Source organism: Vigna angularis, chromosome 5 (genome assembly GCF_016808095.1).
Source record: "Vigna angularis cultivar LongXiaoDou No.4 chromosome 5, ASM1680809v1, whole genome shotgun sequence".
NCBI lineage: Eukaryota > Viridiplantae > Streptophyta > Magnoliopsida > Fabales > Fabaceae > Vigna > Vigna angularis.
Window position 1 is genome coordinate 13,900,453 of NC_068974.1, and position 21,244 is coordinate 13,921,696.

At 33.8% G+C, this 21,244-nt stretch overlaps 1 protein-coding gene across 1 annotated transcript; it reads right to left on the minus strand.

Annotated features, from left to right (window-relative positions):
- Positions 1-7,203: 7,203 nt before the first annotated feature.
- LOC108323604 (LRR receptor-like serine/threonine-protein kinase ERL1) lies at positions 7,204-17,083 on the minus strand (the record flags this gene model as incomplete). Its single annotated transcript, XM_052878371.1, has 24 exons — positions 7,204-7,583; positions 7,670-8,037; positions 8,132-8,470; positions 8,546-8,674; positions 8,819-8,892; positions 8,968-9,039; positions 9,138-9,209; positions 9,303-9,374; positions 9,468-9,539; positions 9,630-9,701; positions 9,770-9,841; positions 9,941-10,012; positions 10,123-10,194; positions 10,280-10,351; positions 10,429-10,500; positions 10,573-10,644; positions 15,593-15,664; positions 15,819-15,887; positions 15,975-16,046; positions 16,155-16,226; positions 16,367-16,438; positions 16,594-16,665; positions 16,751-16,822; positions 16,923-17,083. Coding segments are annotated over 24 exons (2,595 nt in total), but the record flags the coding sequence as incomplete, so codon positions are not given.
- Positions 17,084-21,244: the final 4,161 nt, after the last annotated feature.

Genomic DNA, 21,244 nt, shown 5'->3' on the forward strand with positions numbered 1-21,244 from the left:
TTATCATAAATAAAAATATAATCAAACTCTTATTTTCATCATTCTTTTATCTCTGCCAGGTCTATAGAGGGAAAATTTATATTGGAACTCAATATGTTGTGTTTTAGGATTATTTTCTCACTTATTTTGGAATAGGTGGTTTTGAATGTAAAAATACATCAGAAAAAAGTTTCCTCTTAAAATAAATTAGCCGTGAAGATTCGTTAAGAGAAACAAATCAGTTGACTTACAGAAAACAAAATCTCAAATATTTTAGCTTTAAATATGTAAGAATAAAAATTCTTTCCGAAAAATATTTTATCTAAGGATGTTACAGAAAATTCGTTCCACAAGTATTATATCTATCCTGAAAAGTTTTTTTATTTTTAAATTATATTCCAGAAAACTTTTCTCCTAATATATTTCATGCGTTTCAAAAATTCGATTTCAAAAATTTTGCACCAATGATTTTATTCCAGAAATTAAGTTTTTATATTTTAAAGAGTTTCATTTTAGTTTCTATTCTTTAGAATGTGTGATAATTATATTTTTCTTTTATTTATTACTATCTAATATTCTTAAATATATATCATATGTTAATTTGTGATTTTTAAGTTTTTTTATTTACTTTTATTTTATTTTTCAGTGAGCGTCTTAATCTTAATTTGATATTTGTATTTTAAATTTTGATTCAATTCAACTTTATTTTTTTAAAATTGAATAATTTTGTTTATCTTCAAATTAATACCAAATTTAATTTTTATATAAATGTTATAATTATGCTTTTGTTAAATTTAATAATATGAGGTTTATTTAAATTCAAATTTTATATTAAAATTTATTTAAAATTTTAAATATATTTATTTTACATTTTTATAAAATTGTTTTAAAATTTAAATTTTGAATTTATAAAACTATTATTTTTAAATCAATCCTAATATTTATATAAAAATTATTGATATTTATTGTTATACAAATATTTGAAATGTAAATTTATAAATCTTTATAATTTTATATGCAATTATTTGAAGTATACATTAAAATTAAAAAAACAATATAAAGTTTGATGTAATAAAATATCAACATATACTACAAAAATTAATAATTTTTTCGGGGTTTCTTTTTCATTTCCGACGGTTTTAACCCCCGGAAAGTGGTTTACCTGCAGTTAGAGAAATCGTGGGGAAAAGCTCCGTCACTAAAAAAATTACCGACAGTTTTTGGAGAAACTACCGGTATTAGCGGGGGTTTCTCAGAATCGCCGATATTAGCGAGGGTTTCTCAGAACCGCTGGTATTAGCGGAGGTTTTTCAAAAACGCCGATATTAGCGGGGGTTTTTCAAAACCGTCGGAACTAACCGGGGTTTTTTAAAACCGCCCCTATTTGTAGGGTTTTACCTAATCGGGGTTCTAAAACCTCCGGAAATGTGTACAATTTTTTTTTTAATAAAATGTAATTATGATAAAATTAGTTTTATTGATCATACAAATGAAATAATATTAACTAAAATTGAATATTACATATAAAATAAACTATATTGTTCAATATCTTTTAATATGGTCATACAACTAATTGTTCATATATATTAAAAAAGAAATATGTTCAACTCTAACTTAAAATACTAAAAGTATGATTGAGATGTTCATTACATTACTAAAAAGAAACAATATTTAATTTTGTTCTTTATTACATTTCTCATTGTTTGGCATACTTACTTTATCATACACCTACAATATAATAACATAGAATATACAGGTCTATAACACAACAAGATAGGAGATAAATCAAAATAAAATAGATCTAGCCACTATACTCCTCACTTGAACTGGTGATACATTGCAAACAAGCCAATATCGAAGACCGAATTCATTTTCTTAACATCAATTTGGCAGCTGAGAAGCGAATAGGATGGACATCTCCATCCTCCCAGGAGAACCTTCATAGCCATTCTTTATAATCTTCATGAAATCCCCCTTTACTGAATCGATGTCCAGGCTCTGTTTTCTCACTATCAACATATTCTGTAGGGTTAGGGTCACAAAATCCTTGAGTAACCTCCAGCTGCAGCAAACAAAGCTATATGAGGAAATGACAACAAAATTCATTCTTGATTGATTCATGATTATGAGTGAGGTTTCCAAAAGTAACATTAAAATTAACAGCAACAGAGGACATTTTTACAACATAAATATTTATGCCAAGCCCATAAAAGTGACCTTAATATAGCTATGGTTTAAATGGAAAATATCATGTCTCGTAAAAGAAAAATATTTACAAATAAATAGTGAAGCATCTCCAGTGTGATTATAATGAATGGTATGGATCATAGTCACTTCTAAAGTAAAAGTGAATGTAATTATATGAGAAACCAAATTTACCATTTGAGCTACTTACATGTAGAAGAAGACCTCGAAAGGAGACTTTATCCAGCTAACCCATTCTACCAGTGCATAATGGTTAGGAGAGAGAGACAAATTTTGAGAAATCGGGAGTATCTTTCTATGTATGGAAAAGGCTCGAATACATTATCCCAGAGGAAATATAGTTTCAAAATATCCTTCAATCCAGCCACATACAGAAAACGAGACTTATTTGAATGGGAGCATCAACCTCAATTATGGTTATCCACGAAGAAAAGAGTAATTTGATACACAGTGCATTATGATTAAGTTGCTCAGGATAAAATATAAATAACATAGGTAAGAAACATGCATACCAAAAAGAGATCTAGGTTAAGCAACACAACATACACGTGCTGCATTATGTCCAAGAATAGAGTTAGTCCTGATCTAGTATGACGAGAGTCGGATTGCTTCATCTGGAACCTGGTGAATCCTCACTGTATTACAGATCTCCATGAAAGTAGCCAAGTGAGTGTATGGATGCTCGTGGGATAATCCATGAAACTGATTGTTCTGCACCAGATGAATAAGAGCTGACTTCATCTCTATGTTATCAGCATTCACCACTGGTTTTGCAATACTATTGAAGTGCAAAGGTCCTGAGAAAGTATTATAATCTGCAAGAGTACGTCTTCCTTTCCCAGAACCTTCTCTAGTATGACTGTCTTCCATTTCTTCTTTTTCTTGATCAGATGAAGAGTCCAGAATTTCTTCAGAAATAACAGAGGCTTCTCTGGATTCTCTACTTTGTCTCCTCCTTCTACTGTTGTTCCTTCGAGCAGTTCTTTCAATTTCCGGATCAAAAAGTAGATTTTCAACCTATTCTTTGCTTCTCATACAAAACACAAACTAAAAAAACACAACTTCTACAGATGATAACAATTATGCACAAGAATTCAAATACGATCACAATAAACACTTAAACAAAAGATAGCTAAAATCAACTAAACCAGATAAACAACACAAATCAACAAAAACAAAAACAAATCCCCGGCAACGGCGCCAAAAACTTATTGAGACCTCGGTAAGCGTACTAGATCGTTCAAGTAATAAACCGGTAAGTCCGGATATTGTTTTCCCAAGAGATTTGTTTCGATTCACTGATTGTTAAAATTTACTAATTTAGCGACTATCAAATGTATTTTTATAACACACTTAAGATTAGCATACAAATGTAAAATAAAGTGGTAAAAACGATCGAAATTAGGTTCACTGGGTTGAAATTCAAGTTCATCACTCAGGTAATTTTCTACTAACATAATTCCTCAAAATTTAGCATCGACATCCTAGGCGCATGTAGCCTCTGATCCCTCAGATGACAGTTCTGAATCATTCAAACTAAATTACTAATCCCTTAGCTAATTCAGTTCTCAGATTTGCCTTAAACACAATGTCACAGATGACTAAAACTTCCATCCTATGTTTAGGATTTGAAATCCTTTAGTTGTTCTATCCTAGGTTCGCGGTCTCATACATTTCCCAATTATTTAACCGTTCAATTAGCTCAGATTTTCATCGTAGGCATGAATAATAAAGATAGAGCACAAAATTCATGTGATCATGCATTAATAGAGAAATTACAAAGAGTTTCAGAACTTTACTCTCAACCCCAGTGAAATGGAGTTCTAGCTACACATATACATCTCAAAAGCGATAAATGATTGAATGGATGGTAGAAAGTGGTGGTTTTCCACCTTGGAAGCACCCATGGACGAGTTGGAAGTGAGCTGCAGAGTCCCCCCTGGTCTCCTCTTCCTCTGGTTCAGTTTCGCGACTTTTTAAAGAGAACCACCTTAAGTGAATTCTCGCTGGGCGAGTGACTACTGCTCGCTGGGCGAGTGAGCATGGCTCGCTGGGCGACACAGCATGGCTCGCTGGGTGAGGAGCTGGCTCGCTGGCAGGGGCCATTTGATCCTTCTGACTAGGCGAGTGACACACTCCAAGTCTTTAATATATATAATCAAATCCTTATTCTACTTGGATATAAACATACAAAAGCATCAAAACACATTTAAACATTCAAAACTATACTAACATCAACATTTATATACTTTTCATGACTATCAACACTTAAACTACTCAAAAGCACAACATTTTAAGTAACAAATACAAGTAAAGTTTACAATTATCAGTCGCCAAGCCGTCAGTAAACACACTTTACAGACGACTTTTTGTCAGTACCGAGGGATTTTGGCCATGGGTACATCCCTCATTTTTTGTAGTATAATTTAATTTTGATTTTTTTTTTGAATAGTTGCATGTTTGTTTGATTTTTTGATGAATATGAAGTATGGTTGTTACTGCATTTTTGGTTGTATGATTATATGAGTATAAATGATGAAGAACTAGGTTGATATAAGGTTTGATCTTAGGTCTGCAGCTTTCTGCAAAATTTTATGTTTGTCATCGAGAGTCATTATTGACCATCTGGTTTCTTTGAGAGTGTTCGGTCTTAGACTGATACTTGATTTCTTAAAGAGTGCTCGATTTATACTGACACTCGAATCTATAAAGAGCGCTTGGTCTTGTACTAGCGCTTGTTCTTGGTAAGTGCTTGGCCTTGGACCAGTGTTCATTCAATATAGTGTTCGGTTTTGTATTAGTATTTATGATAGTAATAACAATCAATATTATTGAGTTGCGTGGTCTCTTTGGAGCGCTTGTTCTTTGTAGCTACACAAAGTTCATACAGTCCGGACAGTCTTAGTCAAGTGGTCGTTCATTGCATACATTGACGTATAATTATGGTTGGAAATGTATGATTGGATGATTGCATGATTGACTTATTGATGTATATCAGATTTATGTGAAATATATGTTACTGAATTCATTAAATTACATAAGCTTACCCTATTTCCTGTCTTGTTTGTTTTGTCCTTCTTGTTGTCAATTCTTATTGCAATGATCATCTTGTGGATGTGAGCAGAAGAAGAAGAGTTGCCGGAAGAAGATCAGGAAGAAGTGGAAGCGAAAGCCGAACCTTAGAATCGTTCAGTCGTTGGTTTTATTTTTATTTTGTAGAACCGTTCGGTATAAGTATCATTTTGGAAATCGTTCAGAATAGACTGTAGGCTTTATATAGTTTAAATTCGGAAGTATTGTTGTAAGGTCGTTCAACCATAAACATACTTATTCCCTTTTTGAGAACTGAACTATAATATTGTTAACTGTGAATATTGTATGGTATGGTTTTATACTGTATTTTTGGGATGTTACACATAAATTAATTACACATTATAATTTTAACTTTTTAAATTGATATAATGTTATTTTCATGTTTTTAAATTACTAAAATATTTATAACTTATTTAAAATTTTATCTTAAAATTTATATTATTATAATTTTGTTATTATTATCAATAAAAATATGTATTTTTTATAATATTTTTTATTTAAATTTTGATTTTATTAAAATTATTTAATAAATATTTAAATGAGTGTGCAGATAAAAAAACGAGAAGATATTTTACACTTATCAAATTCATACGATCTTGGTTCAGAACTTTACCCTGAAATCATCTTAATCAATCTTATACAAAAGTTTGGTATTTTAACTAAGTATTTACACACCTACGTCTAACTAAGAAAAGTGTGTATTGAGATCAATGTATTTGCAAATCAATTCTAGCAATTTTTTCAACAAAACAATAAATGGAAATACTTGTACGTATTTAACTCTATTTAAATATTAACAAGAATAATAATTTAACTTCATGGTTTCTAATTATTAAGGAAATAAAATTTAAAGTAGAGAGAGTTTTGAAATTTCTAGTTATTTACTTTGCGCGTGGGTTTCTTTTTCTTTTCCTATCATCATCCGTGGCATAACAAAAAGTTAGTCCACAAATTTGGATTTAGCATATTCCTAATTTCCTTTAGCAATAAAATAAAAATATGTTTCTGTTATTCTAATGCAAGCATCAAAGATTTCTTAGTCCTACTTCTTGACGTGACGGATGAATAAACATTCTTAATAAGGTCAAGGTGATATGTAATGCTTATACCTTATATTGAAGGTGCCCTGACAATATACCATAAAGCTAAAAAATTTGACCTTAATACACCATAAAGTGGTAAGAGTATAGAGTAGTACTACTAGCATATACATAAATTATTATCACGCCTGTGTATTTTATAGGTGTGTCTTATTATTTAAGAGTTTAGTTTTCACATCAGTGCTATTACTGTTATGTAAGAGGAAAACGAAGAGGCAGCTAAAAAAAGGAGTGAAATTAATACAAGAGGAAGGTCCCAAAGAGATGTCATAATCAGTACTCATTACTACTAAGGTTCCTTGTATTTCTTTCTTTTTTTCTCTTAAAAGTATGTGTGTGTATGAGATGGATTTGGAGCCAGGGAGGCTTCATTTTAGTTTCATGATAAAATCAGAAAAATGGGGTTAAGAAATAGTATAGTGGCATATATAACTATGCTTTTGAATTATTTTATCAAACTTGCTTTAGATTTTCTCCAACCCCTAGTGCTCGAGGTTAATATTCATTCCAGTTTTCAGATAAAAAAGATTTTCTAGTTTCAATCAAAGTAGCTATCTTTGATTACTTCATGGTTTCTTTTATCTTAGTTTTTTTCCTGCAAATTCAGCTGCTAAACGAGCACAGAATTTGTATAATAACATTAATGAAAATAAAATCAGTGCAGAGAAATTGGTTTTCCTCCTTCCCCACATTTCGCCTAACCTAGTTACAACTTAAACTTCCAAAAGAATATCAGCCAGTTAAAAGGCACTCCGAATTGGAAACCTAAGACGTGTTGAATGATCAATTCGATGAAAAAAATGTAAATAGAAAAACATGAAAAAACTAAATGATTTGGAATTATAACTATTAAGAAAGTAAAACATGAAAAATGTAACATTATAGATAAAAATTAGATCGTCATAATAATTCAAAATTATAATGATAAGATTAAATAAAATATTCAAAATATGTATAATAAAATGTTATATCTCTTTATATACTGTGCATTGAAGGAGGAGCAAAGATGTTGCTGGGAGATGCTGGGAGTAGTGATGCCAAAACCCTGGCAACCTCACGCATAGTTGGCCTCTCAGAAGGGTTTCCTTTTGTGCAAAGAAGTGCAAGCTGAAAGGTCTTCTTAACATGGGTCAGATCCATGCAGGTAATAGACACCTCAGGATCCACAGTCTCCATTATAGTATTGTTATCTGCCTTAGATAATATCTGCAAGCCATGTATGAGTTCTTTTGCATACACAAATGTGTTTGTTAAGACAGAATCATTAGAAAAAAAATGCAGAAAGCACTTACCAAGTGATGTAAGTTGGAATCATTATCCACTGCTTTCTTTCCTGTCAGTAGCTCAAGTAGAATAATACCAAAGCTATACACGTCAGATTTTTCATTCAACCTACAACTTCTGGCATACTCAGGGTCTATATATCCTATTGTTCCAACCACAGATGTTAATTGTGTTCTTGAATTTGACATACATTTGGCAATGCCAAAATCAGAGAGACGAGCTTCAAAATTCTCGTCTATCAGGATATTGGAGGACTTAATATCCCTATGAATTATTTTTGGATTGCAGTCATGATGGAGGTAAGCAAGTCCTTCAGAAGCTCCCACAGCAATCTTCAAGCGTGCTTTCCAATCAAGTTCTACCGTTTCCAAGGGACCTGTTAGAAAAGAAAGTTAGGCCATAAGAACAATTTTAAGCTACCTTCATACACATTTACCTTAAAAATAAGGTTCAATTGTAAGTAAATATACCATGTAGAAGATCCCATAGAGAGCCATTCTCCATATAGTCATAGAAGAGAAGATTTCCATTAGGAGTTAGAGCATAACCATACAGAGTGACAAGATTCCTGTGTCTGATGCTGCCAATAGTTTCAAGTTCTGTCTCAAACTCCCTTGAGTTGTGTTGATGCTGGTTGTATAATCGTTTAATTGCAATTGGCCGGGAATTCTGCAAAACACACTTGTACACGGTACCTGAGGCACCATATCCTACAATATACTTCTCACTGAGATTCTCAGTAACTCTCATGATATCATCAATGGTGTGGCTGGCCAAGCTCATATGAAGAATTACAAGTATGGATGGCCCTGAAGAGAAGGAAGAAAAAGAGAAAAACAAATGAGAATCTCACATAACAATACTAAAGAGTATCATGAACATACCTTGTTCAGTTCCCCTTGATCCTTTAATCAATTTCATGAATTGGCTTGATATGTAGAGAGCAACAGTTACCAGCACCAATAATATGATGGTACCAACTAGACAAAGAACTGCAGCCCTTGAGAAAACCACTGAACAAAGAAGTACACAATAAGGTCCATTATTAACATTGTAGTCAGATAAATTTTACCCCTCACAAACCAATCCTATGTATAAATATAATCATCATACGTATAATTGTAACTATCAAGTCATCTCAGATGGATGTCACACACCTCTGGATTTTGGTATGTAAGGATCACATGTGGATCCTAACCGATTTCCGCATAACAATGGATTTCCAATGAAGCTGCAACATATCACATTACAAGTCATTGATAAATGAATTAAGAAACCAAGAAAATCCTATAGTTTCCCTCAATACCTGTCAGCTGAAAACTGGGAGAAGTTCTTCATTAGAGGAATGACCCCGGATAAGTTATTATATGAGACATTCCTAAGAAATAAAATAAAGCATTTAGACCAACCACTCAGACACAAATCTGAAGAAAATAATCAGAAAGGAGGCATTGGCTAGCTGCTAGGAATACACACAGGAAGTTAAGACTTAAGCAATTTGTAAGCTGGTCTGGAATCTTCCCACGCAAATCATTGTTGTTTAAAATCCTATTAGAATTACAGTGAAACGAATAGTACGTTATTTAGAATATGGGTAGTTTCAAAAAAATCAACTAGGAAATACATCATTGCTTAACATACAGAGATACAAGATTCTGCAGCTGACCAATTTCTGGAGGTATACTACCCAACAGATGGTTGAATGAGATATCGCTGGATGAAAAAACAACTTATAAAACCATAGCAACAAATAATATAATGGGACTCAAATGAATTTTAACCTTTACAAAGTATAACAAAACTCACATAATTTGTATGCTTTTAAGGTTCCCAAATTCAGCAGGCAAGGGACCCTGAAGACTATTATGGCTTAAGTTCCTAAATACAAAGTGGAAATATCACTGCTACATTAACAAGTGAAACACAAAGTATAAGGTAGATCAAATTGTTTAGCAGCATTTCTCATACAAAGTTAGAAGATGCTCAAGATAACCAACAGACCCTGGAACATGTCCTGAAAAATTATTGCTAGATAGATCTCTAAAAAAAAACAAGAATCAGCATATATAGCAATTTTGTTAGGTTATATATAGTTTCCTGGAACTTACAACGTATCGAGATTTATTATGTGGCCTAATTCAACAGGTATACTCCCTTTGAAATTGTTTGCAGAAAGGTTTCTGGCAATCCAACAAAACTTTCTCATCATATTAATAAATTGAGAAATAATCCACTAAAAAAGAATGAAAGAAGTATAAACACAGTAAGATGAAACATACAAGTAAGTCAAGCTCTGGAGGCTGCTAAAGCTCAAAGGAATGGAACCACTTAAATGATTTCCATACACATTACTGCAAAAGTAAACAAATGATTAGAAAATATTCCAAGCTAAGGTAATGAAAAAATAAAGAATGTTCAAAAGCATTCCACCAAATTTGAAATTAGAGCTTAGAATTCTTACAAATTATTCAAGGCCGTACAGGAGCTAATGTTAAGTGGAATAGATCCTTCAAGATGATTATTGGCAAGATTCCTGGATGACATTAACTGATAAAAATTAACTCACCACACCAAATTGAGAAATGCAATGTTAACAAGACAGAAAGATCTAAACTCACAATTGAAACAAGTGTTCGAGCTTCACAAGTTCATCCGGAATTTGGCCAACTAGTTTATTGTCATTCAATTGCCTGTAAAAACAAATCTTCTTTTAACTTCATGAAAAAAGCAGGACATAATGAAGACAATAAATTGGAGATCAACTCACAGGTAGTTTAGTCTTGACAAATTGCCAAGTTCTGGAGGTATTGGTCCAGTGATCATGTTTCCATGAAGGTACCTAAATTAGAGAAAAAAAAGCTGAGACAAATCATTACTAATAGAAGTTATTACTCTCTGTGATTATACTTACAGCTTGCTAATAAAAGACAGATTGCCTAGTAGGGGAGGAATGGGTCCTATCAGCTTATTCTCACTCAAATCCCTGCCGCAATGTGATAGTACAGATTGTACACGATTCATCAATGAACCAAAATTATTTTCAGAAACGTAAAATCAAACAACATATGTGTTGGGTATCAGTCATACAACACAAGCACACACAACTAAAATTAAAGATGAGAAAATTTATAACTAACACAAGACCAAGGGCAAGGTCAAGAAAAATATTTACTAGATAGAAGAGATTACAACACCCTCTCTTTAGAGCAAGGAGGATACAAGTAATTTTTGGTGCATCTTACACCTTCCCTTACACCTCTATTTATATGCAAATGAGGGAGGGAAGTCTTTGCCCACTTTAGATGTGGGACTTCTAAGACAAACTTCTAACAATTCTCCCACTTGAAGATTTGATTGAATCAATCATGTCTTCACAATACTTTGTCTTCCTTGTCAGTTTCATGCTACGTTGCTGATAGACCATAAGAGGATCTACTCCATACAAACTTGTCAGTATTGACCGGCTTTGTCATAACATCTGCTAGGTTATCTTTGGTACAGATCTTTTCCAAATCTACATCTCCTTTCTCTACTACTTCTCGGACAAAATGATATTGAACCCCTATATGCTTTGTCCTGGAATGAAAGGCTGGATTTCTTGCAATGTGCAAAGCACTCTGACTGTCACAATATACAGTAATTTTGTTTTGCTTGTGCCCGAGTTCTTCCAATAACCTTTGAATCCAGATTGCTTCTTTGCATGCTTGAGTAGCTGCCATGTATTCAGCTTCTGTGGTGGATAGAGCTACAACAGTTTGTAGTTTAGATAACCAGCTTACCACCCCTCCTGCAAGTTTAAACACATAGCCTGTAGTAGATTTTCTTTTATCAAGATCACCTGCATAATCTGAGTCGACATAACCTCTAACAATAAATTTTGATCCTCCAAAACATAACGCAACATCTGAGGTTCCTTTGATGTATCTAAGGACCCTCTTAACAGCATTCCAATGCTCTTCACCAGGATTTGCCATAAATCTACTAACTGCTCCCACTGCATGTGCAATGTCTGGTCTTGTACAAATCATGGCATACATTAGGCTTCCCACTGCTGATGCATACGGAACTCGAGACATTTCCATCCTCTCTGCTTCATTGCTAGGACACATACTTGAGGATAATTTATAATTAACAGGAAGTGGGGTAGAAGTTGGCTTGCAATCTTGCATGTTGAAGCGCCGCAAGACCTTTCGAAAATAATTCTTTTGTGAAAGCCAAATCTTCCTGTTTTTTCTGTCTCGGTGAATTTGCATCCCTAAAATCTTGTTTGCAGGTCCCAAGTCCTTCATATCAAATTCCCTAGCCAATTGTGCCTTCAATTCTTGGACTCGAACTTTGTTGGAGCCTACCACCAACATATCATCCACGTACAACAGCAAAATGATGAAATCATTATCCTCAAACCTCTTGTAGTACGTACAATGGTCTGAACTTAATCTGTTGTATCTGAGGCTAATAATGAAAGAATCAAATCTCTTATACCAACACCTTGGCGCCTGCTTTAAACCGTACAGAGATTTGGTCAACCTACAAACCAAGTTTTCTTTGCCTTGTTCTTCAAAACCTTCTGGTTGGAGCATATATATTTCTTCTTCAAGTTCTCCATGAAGAAAAGCAGTCTTTACATCTAACTGTTCCAGATGTAAATCATCTACAGCACACATTGCCAGCACTATTCTGATAGTGGTAAGTCTAACAACTGGTGAGAATATCTCGTTAAAATCAAGACCTTCTTTCTGAGCATATCCTTTGACCACCAGTCTTGCACGATATCGCTCCACTTGTTCATTGCCATCTCGTTTGATTTTGTATACCCATTTGTTTCCAATTGCTTTTCGACCTTTTGGAAGTTCAACAAGTTCCCATGTCTCGTTCCTATGTAAGGCTTCTATTTCTTCATGCATTGCTGTCATCCATTGAGAAACATCTGAACTCCTCAACGCTTCTTGAAAGGTTGAAGGTTCTCCTTCTTCAGTTAAGAGACAATACGCATCATGGTTTGCCATAACATAGTCTGAGTGCCAAGATGGTTTCTTCATCAAACGTGTTGTTCGTCGAGCATCTTCATCATTGACCTCATTTGGTTCTTGTTCATCGTGCTCTGGTTCTGTTTCAGAGGAATCATTATCTTTTGACTTTTCCTCTATCTGTATTGAAGTAATGTCTATTGGTGTGCTGATATTTTTCTGCTCACTTTGCAATTTTTCTGCAAAAACTACATCCCTGCTAACAATAATCTTGTGGGCAGTGGGATCCCACAAGCGATACCCCTTAACATTGTCAGCATAACCCAAGAATATACATTTCCTGGATTTTGGGTCCAACTTTGTTCTTTCTTGGGAGTTGTACATCACGTACACAGGACAACCAAATACATGCAGAGAAGAGTAATCAGCTGGTTTTCCTTTCCACATTTCTATTGGTGTCTTTACACCAATTGCTGTTGATGGCGAGCGATTTATCAAATAGCAAGCAGTTTTGACTGCTTCTGCCCAGAAGGACTTGGCTAATCCTGCAGTTTTCAACATGGCCCTTGTCCTTTCTAGAAGAGTTCTATTCATCCGCTCTGCTACACCATTCTGTTGAGGTGTATGAGCAACTGTAAATTGCCTCTTAATACCTTCTTGCTTGCAGAATGCCAGAAAATCACCATCAGTATATTCTCCTCCATTATCTGTCCTCAAGCATTTGATCATTTTTCCAGTTTCAAGTTCTACCTGTGCTTTGAATTCCTTGAATACTGGAAACACATCTGACTTCTTCTTGATTGGGTACACCCATAATCTTCGGGAATAATCATCAATGAATGATACAAAATACTTTGCTCCTCCCATGGATATTTCTGGTGATTCCCAGACATCAGAATGGATTAAGTCAAGTATGTGCTTGCTTCTAGCAGTCACTTTAGCAAACTTCAATCTATGTTGCTTACTAGTCACACAGTGCTCACAAAACGGTAAGTTAACTGTTTTGAGCCCCGGTAGGAGATTATGATCAGCAAGAATTTTCAAGCCTCGTTCTGACATGTGACCAAGTCTGTAATGCCACATCATCGTTGCTTCTTCTTCTTTTGTTGTTGCAACTGATGCATCTGCTTCTTGCAACGTATCTCCCAACAACATGTATAGATTTACTGCGATCTTCTCTGCTTTCATCACAATGAGGTTACCTTTCACCATTTTTAGGATTCCGCCTTCAATGTGAATTTTGCACCCAAGGTCATCCAATTGTCCAACAGACAAGAGGTTCTTCTTCAATCCCTTCACATGTCGAACTCCTTGAAGAGTGCGTATTGTACCATCATACATTTTGATTTTGACGGTACCAATCCCTCCAATTTCTAAGGCATGATCATTCCCCATGAACACAGATCCTCCTGAGACAGGTTCATAAGTGTGAAACCAATCTCGGTGTGAAGTCATATGCCATGTCGCGCCTGAGTCTACTATCCAGGCATCAGAAAGTTGTCTTCTGCCTTTAGAACTACCTTCTGCTTCACTATACAGGATTTCTCCATCTTCAAAAGTTTTTGCAACACAGCCTTGAGAGCTTGATGCTTCGAAGTTCTTTCCTCCACTCTTCTTGTGCCAACAATCTTTTTTCAGATGCCCCCTCATGCCACAATTGTAGCATTTAAAATTCTTTCTTCCTCGAGACTTTGATCTACCATGATTTTGACTCCCACTGGAGCCACGTTCCGTTGATCTTCCTCTCATCATCGTTAAAGCTTCTACTTGCTTCGAACTTTCTGTCCTGTCTTCCTTATTCTTTCGCCTGGATTCTTCTTCAAGAATAGCTCCAGCAACATCTTCAAAGGATAAACGACCAACAATGTTGTTATTTGTAATGTTGATGATGAGTTGATCATATGAATCTGGTAAACTCTGAAGTAGTAGCTCTGCACGTTCATTTTCTACTATGTTGAAATCTGACGCGGTGAGCTGAGCAAATAATGTATTCAGATTGTTGATGTGTTCCGTCACTGGCGTGAACTCACTCATTCGAAGAGTATAGAGTTTTCTTTTTAAGAAAATTCTAGTGTGAAGTGACTTGACCTCGTACAGTTTAATGAGAGTATCCCAAATCTCCTTTGCAGTCTTCTTCTCTGCTATACTAGACAGAACTGAATCTGCCATTGCTAGGTGCAAATTGGCAACCGCGTTGTCATCCATCTCTTTCCATTTTTCATCAGAAATTTCTGCACGTCTGTCTTCAATTGCATCCAGACAGTTGTCTTTTCTCAAAATTGCCCTTATCTTCAGTTTCCACAAGGAAAAATTATTTCCGTTGAACTTTTCTATCTCAAATTTTGCTGTCATGGTTTCACTCTTGAACCGGCTTATGCACTTCTCACTATGAATAGTATTGTCTACTGGTACAGTACAGGTAGACTGTGAAGTAAAGCACCAAGAAGTTCCCAGGAAAGAGAGGTGGGTCACAAATGGACACTCTTAAGTACCAAGTCTTTCCTAGCCAGAACTTTCTCAGACCGCACTTTCACACTACCAAACGTTTCCAGTAATAACTCTTTTCTGATGCGGAAGATCGGATTAAACCGCAACCACAGAGCATACTCAGAATTTTACCAATACTATTCTAATGACAATAGCAGCGGAATACAAACCGAAAGCTCTGATACCACTGTTGGGTATCAGTCATACAACACAAGCACACACAACTAAAATTAAAGATGAGAAAATTTATAACTAACACAAGACCAAGGGCAAGGTCAAGAAAAATATTTACTAGATAGAAGAGATTACAACACCCTCTCTTTAGAGCAAGGAGGATACAAGTAATTTTTGGTGCATCTTACACCTTCCCTTACACCTCTATTTATATGCAAATGAGGGAGGGAAGTCTTTGCCCACTTTAGATGTGGGACTTCTAAGACAAACTTCTAACAATATGTTGAGTATTAGTATACTTACAAATTGCCAAGGGCTTGCATTAAACCAATGACTTCCGGAATCTTACCAGTTAGTCTATTTCCTCGAAGTGACCTGGGAAGACAAGTCAAAACGATTCATGCATTATATACAATTCAAGGATACAAGATGACAAAAATAAATCTACAAGCAGGTGATAGAAGATATTGAGAACATAATCTGATATCCCAACAAAACAATAGTAACAAGTTCACTGCCGTATACTTACAAAGTAGATAGTCGAAGAAATCCGATATTATAGGGAATCTCCCCAGAAATCTGGTTATATGACAGATTCCTGAAATTGATTCAAAGAGGTTAAGTCACAATTTGGACAAACACCAACTATAATGCAGCAACTAAAAGCACCATAGAAGTAACATACAGGACGTCAAAATTTGTGCAGTTTCCAATGCTGTCAGGTATGGTGCCAGTCAAATTATTGCCTCTCACATCACTGAGAAGTCAGGTAAAACAGCAAAAAAATAACAGTTAATAAACCAAAGATTAAAAGGACGTTTAGAAGGCCAGAAAAAAGAAAAGTAGAAAGTGTTGGAATACTCACAAATACCACAAACCAGTTAATTGACAGATATCAGGCGACAGAGTTCCATTCAACATGTTTTCTCGCAACCCACTATCTCATGGTTTTATATACGAACAGTAAAAACCATGTAAGCTTTCGACCATTATTTATAAAATACAATGAATAGTATAAGATGTAACAAGAAACATGCAATAGCTGAAAATATAAAGAAAGACTAAAGAAGAACTCACAGGTACTGCAGGACTTCATTCCAATAGAATAGCCTTGGAATCTCACCAGTGAGTCTATTTCGTGTAAGATCGCTGAAAACATAACCATACAATTGTTATAACATTGTGAAAAGCTCCAGTCATGCAGTTATAGCATCGTAACATAGCGACATGTTAACTATCACAAGACTCACGTTGGGTCATACATTTGATTTCTATACGGCAAAGATGACAGAGTGGGAACTTACAGAGTCTTCAAGTTAGGAATTTGAGTTAAAGTTGAAGGGATAGGACCAGTCAACTGATTACTCTTTAAATTCCTGCATTCAAGAGCTCAACTCAGGACTTGTAGTAGAATGAAAGCTAATGTAAAACATTGAATACAAATTCTAATTTCAATCTTACAGAAACACAAGCTGCTTCAGTTTTGATATGGAGAAAGGTATATCACCATATAGCAGATTATGAGACAAATCCCTTCCAATTAAAATGAAGGAAAGAAATGTGATCAGCATTTGCATCATGGAAATTTCGAGAATGTGAAAAAACAGAAACAAGACCATAACATGGTTCATACAGATGAATAAGTGCAGTACAATTCCCAATTTCATCCGGAATTTGACCAGTGAGTTTATTCCCCTGCAGGTCTCTGTCAATGCCAGAAGTGCATGATTCAAGTTCAAAAAGGAATTGAACTTGAAGTTCAAAAAGGAAGCCAGAAACCTCGTTTCTGTACCATCATTACTGCTAATTGTCTCGTTGCACAAAGATCAATGGCCTTGTAGACAATAAAGGTGACCAATGTTTCCAGGAGCTGCCAAAAAAACAAATATATTACCATTCTGTGCGTAACTATCTGTTGCCAATATCTGAAACCTATGTTAGGCTATAAATCAGAAAGTTATTATTTGTTTAATGCTTCTCTGAATTCGATACAATTTTAAGCTGATGACAATCATTCATCCTAATTTAATAATTATTTCTAAACATGTTCTTGTCTCATATTGCTAAATATTCTTCCTGCTATCACGTGAGATTGAATTGTTATCAGAAAGAAATGATAACGGGTAAAATGGTCCCTCGCATATCACAGATACGATTCTTTAAAATTTAATTCATGCCAGTTTGTTTGGACCTTGGTAATCTTTTATTGGTGGTTATTACTACTTAAAACTACAAATTTAATATGATTCCACATTAGAGTGTATATATACCAACAGGTTTTCAAATGTTAAGAGTGCAAAAAAGATAAAAGGACAAACACATTATTCCTTACCACACCAACAATATTACTACAATCTGTACATTTTATATCAGTTAAAAAATTTTACTGCTATATATATATAAATATATATATATATATATATATATATATATATATATATATATATATATATATATATATATATATATACCAGTGATGCACTTTATAGTTCAAAACTCTGATTATTTGAAAAATCATGTAGCACGTAATATATCAATTCTTCGTATGACTAACTTAAGTTTAATGGTATATATTTATTAAAATTTTGATACATTTTAATTCTTAAAACTTAAAAAAAAATTAATATGGTAACATAATTCAATAATATTTTTATTTCTTTAACATTATACTGAATTATATATTTTATTTTTTTAAAATAATTTAACTGATTTATTTATGAATTTAAAATAGGATAATAGGTTGATTAAGGATAAAAAAGAATGACGATATTTTATTATTGTTACAGATAGTGTAATATAAAAAGCAATAAATTATTGAAAATGATTATGTATAAATATATCAATTCTCTTACAAATAGCATATGGTCCATCGTTTTAAAGGAAAAAAATAATTCAATTTTTATTGCTAAGTTATGAAAAAAGTTGTTTAGACCTAAACACTATAACCTACTTAAATAAGCATAAGAAGATGTTTGTTGATAATGGGTCAAACTCATTTTTGCTGCTTTTTGCTGTTGTGAAATTTGTTGACCGAAATTGGTTTGAATTAAGAAGACAATTTTTGTTTCTGCGAATCTATTAAAAACGTGTTATCAGAATATTATTTAAAGAATAAAACGTGGTTTCAACATACTCACATGACTCATGGTTTATCACATTGTCATGTAATAGTTTTGAAGTTTTTTTCATTATTATGATGTATTGTATGCATATCTTACCAATTAATTTCCCGATAACTAATTTTTTATAAAAAAATGATTAAACGTTATTAGAATATTTATGTTTTATATAATACACAGTCAATAAAGATAAATATTTAAAGGGTCATCTTTAAATATGTAAATTGGATCCATATATATACTTCAGTTTTTGCATTAAAGAGGAGGCCCAAAGATAAAAAAAGAAAAACACTACAAAAATCAAAGAAGTTTTTTGTTTTAGTCTCTCATAATTTCTTTTTAAATTTTCATAAATGTAAAAAAAATTCATATTTCCATGAATAAAAAAGAATTTATGAATTGTATAATTTAAAAATATATTCCAAAATTACACAAGAACTTAAGAATATATTTTATATTATATACGATAATATTTAATATTATATTTCAAATTGTTCATATTTACTGAATTTTGTTCACGTTTTAATATACATAAATATTCTTCTTGAAATCACTATTATCGATTTTTGAATTTCCATTGAACCTAATATATACAGATAGGTCTCCAGTCATTAAATACCAGTGTAATTAATCATTCGTCTAAAATTATAACTTATGATGGTTAGATTTCCTTTGAAAATATGTTTTTATGATGAAGAAAAAAAAAGAAAAAAAAGAAGAGACTAATGAGATTTTTAGCATATCTGAAACCAGATTATTTTTAAAAAATGACAACTGAAAAAGAAAAAGAAAACTACTGCTTTTTTAACTTACAACTCAATAAACAAAGATAATACTAATAGAACAAAGATTACTATAACAATTAAAACAATCGAGTGAAAAGTATTTTGTAATTAAATTTTTTGGGAGAAATACTAAGAACATTGAATTTTTTGGGTGTCGGAGATAACAACATTGAATTTAATGCAATGGGGTCAGGCTCAGGCACGAAAACAGTGCGGTGGACACTATGTCTAGACTCTCAACTTTGAAACTTCCCTTTTAAAGAAAAATAGCTTAGAGATAAAGAAGATAGTGATATATACAGCTAACTACTGTTACTAGTTGGAGCACATAAACTGAACAACATTACCAATGGAGAAATTAAGCAAGTCACTACAAGAAAAGTGCTTATTACCGGCGGCAATTTATCGACGGTCTTAAAGCCTTCGGTAATGAGTTGGTGAATTAAAGTACCGACGGCCTAAGAGCCTTCGGTAATCTCTTGGATTAATTTTGCCCCAAATCACCGTATTCCCTCTCTGCAATTCATTTCCCACTAACAGCTTGTCCCTTCTCCAAAATCAAAAACGCTAAACCCTTCTCCATTGCACGAAACACTTGCTCGAAGACATGATGTTCACATCAATCCTAGCTAGGAAATCGTTGGACGAGTGCTTTGTCGTGATTTCTGTGACGACGTGGTTAGTGTTTGCCTTCGCATTTTCTGTCAATTCCTTGCACGAAACCTCCTTTTAATTTGTTTGTTTTCCCCCAATCTGACCAATGTCTTGCGGAATCGTGGTGGGTAGGAAGCTCCATTAGAGTTGAATCGTGGTGGGACGAGGGTTTGGTTGTTGGCGGAGCTTCGTGGTTCGTCGACGTTGGCGTGAGAAGGCTACAGTGCTGAGGAAAGGCTCACTGGTCCGTTCAGCGAGGTGAAGGTTTGGTGCAGCTCTGGGCTTGGACGAATAAGTCGTCTCATTCTCTGCAAATCGAACCAGGTTAGTTTTATTTAAGAAAATGTCTATTTGCAATGTAATTTCAATCCTGCTAATGTTTGATGTTTGTAAGTTGTGATTGGTTTAGGTAATTGAATGTTGAATGTTGAATGTTGTGATTGGTTATGGTCTGACAGGATATTAACAACGTTAATATATTTCCATTAACTTCGTTTAACCCATCATTCGGATTCGTGGTTTATAATAACCTTTTCTTTGAACATAAACATCCTCATTAAAAGATGAAAAGGGGTCATATTGATGGGAATCATCAATCTGAAGTTCTCAGTCTGGAAATTTATCCCTGTAATGAACACGAACTCAGACCCAAGTCACTAAAATCATAGAGTTGGGAAGGCTTGGGTTCTTTCAGCCTTGGGTTTGTCGGGCAAGATTGGCCACAGAAAAGGTTACTTAGGCAATTATCAAACATTTTAAACTTCAGCTTGGGGCGTAGGTCTCTTGCAGCGATTAAGTTTCTTAGTCCTTCATCAGTTGCTTGTCTAGACCTCATTAGCTTATTGGGAGCAATTTACCTCGTGTTTCATCATCATCTGGTCAATCTCACTGTCATGAATATCATGGAGGGTAGGCTTTGAGTTTGAAAATCTTTTCCATTTATGGTGTGACAATTTAGCTCTTATATTATTCTCTTGGGGAGGCTTATCACCGTCAATATTCACCTTCACATCTCTCACTGAGTGTATTTCAAGCCATTATCAAGAGAGACAAGGAGAACATGCTGTGATGTGAAAAATTTTAGTTTTGAAGAGAAAATCTAAATAAAATGTTAGCATAGTTTAACTTCATTACAGCATGTGCTTACCGTAGGTTTTGAGTTGTGAAATTTAACCTTGTAAATTGAGGTTTTGAGTTGTGAAATTGCACAACAGTGGTTATAAGTCAAATTAGAATTTTAGAACAACTTTAAATCATCAAAACAAAGTCTTTTGAGCTATTATTTGGCATAGAAATAGTAGATTCCAAAATTAGACCGTAAACAGCTAATAATGTGACAAATTAAACAACTACACAATGGTTAGTTGTGTAAAAAATAATTTGAACTAATTTGTAAA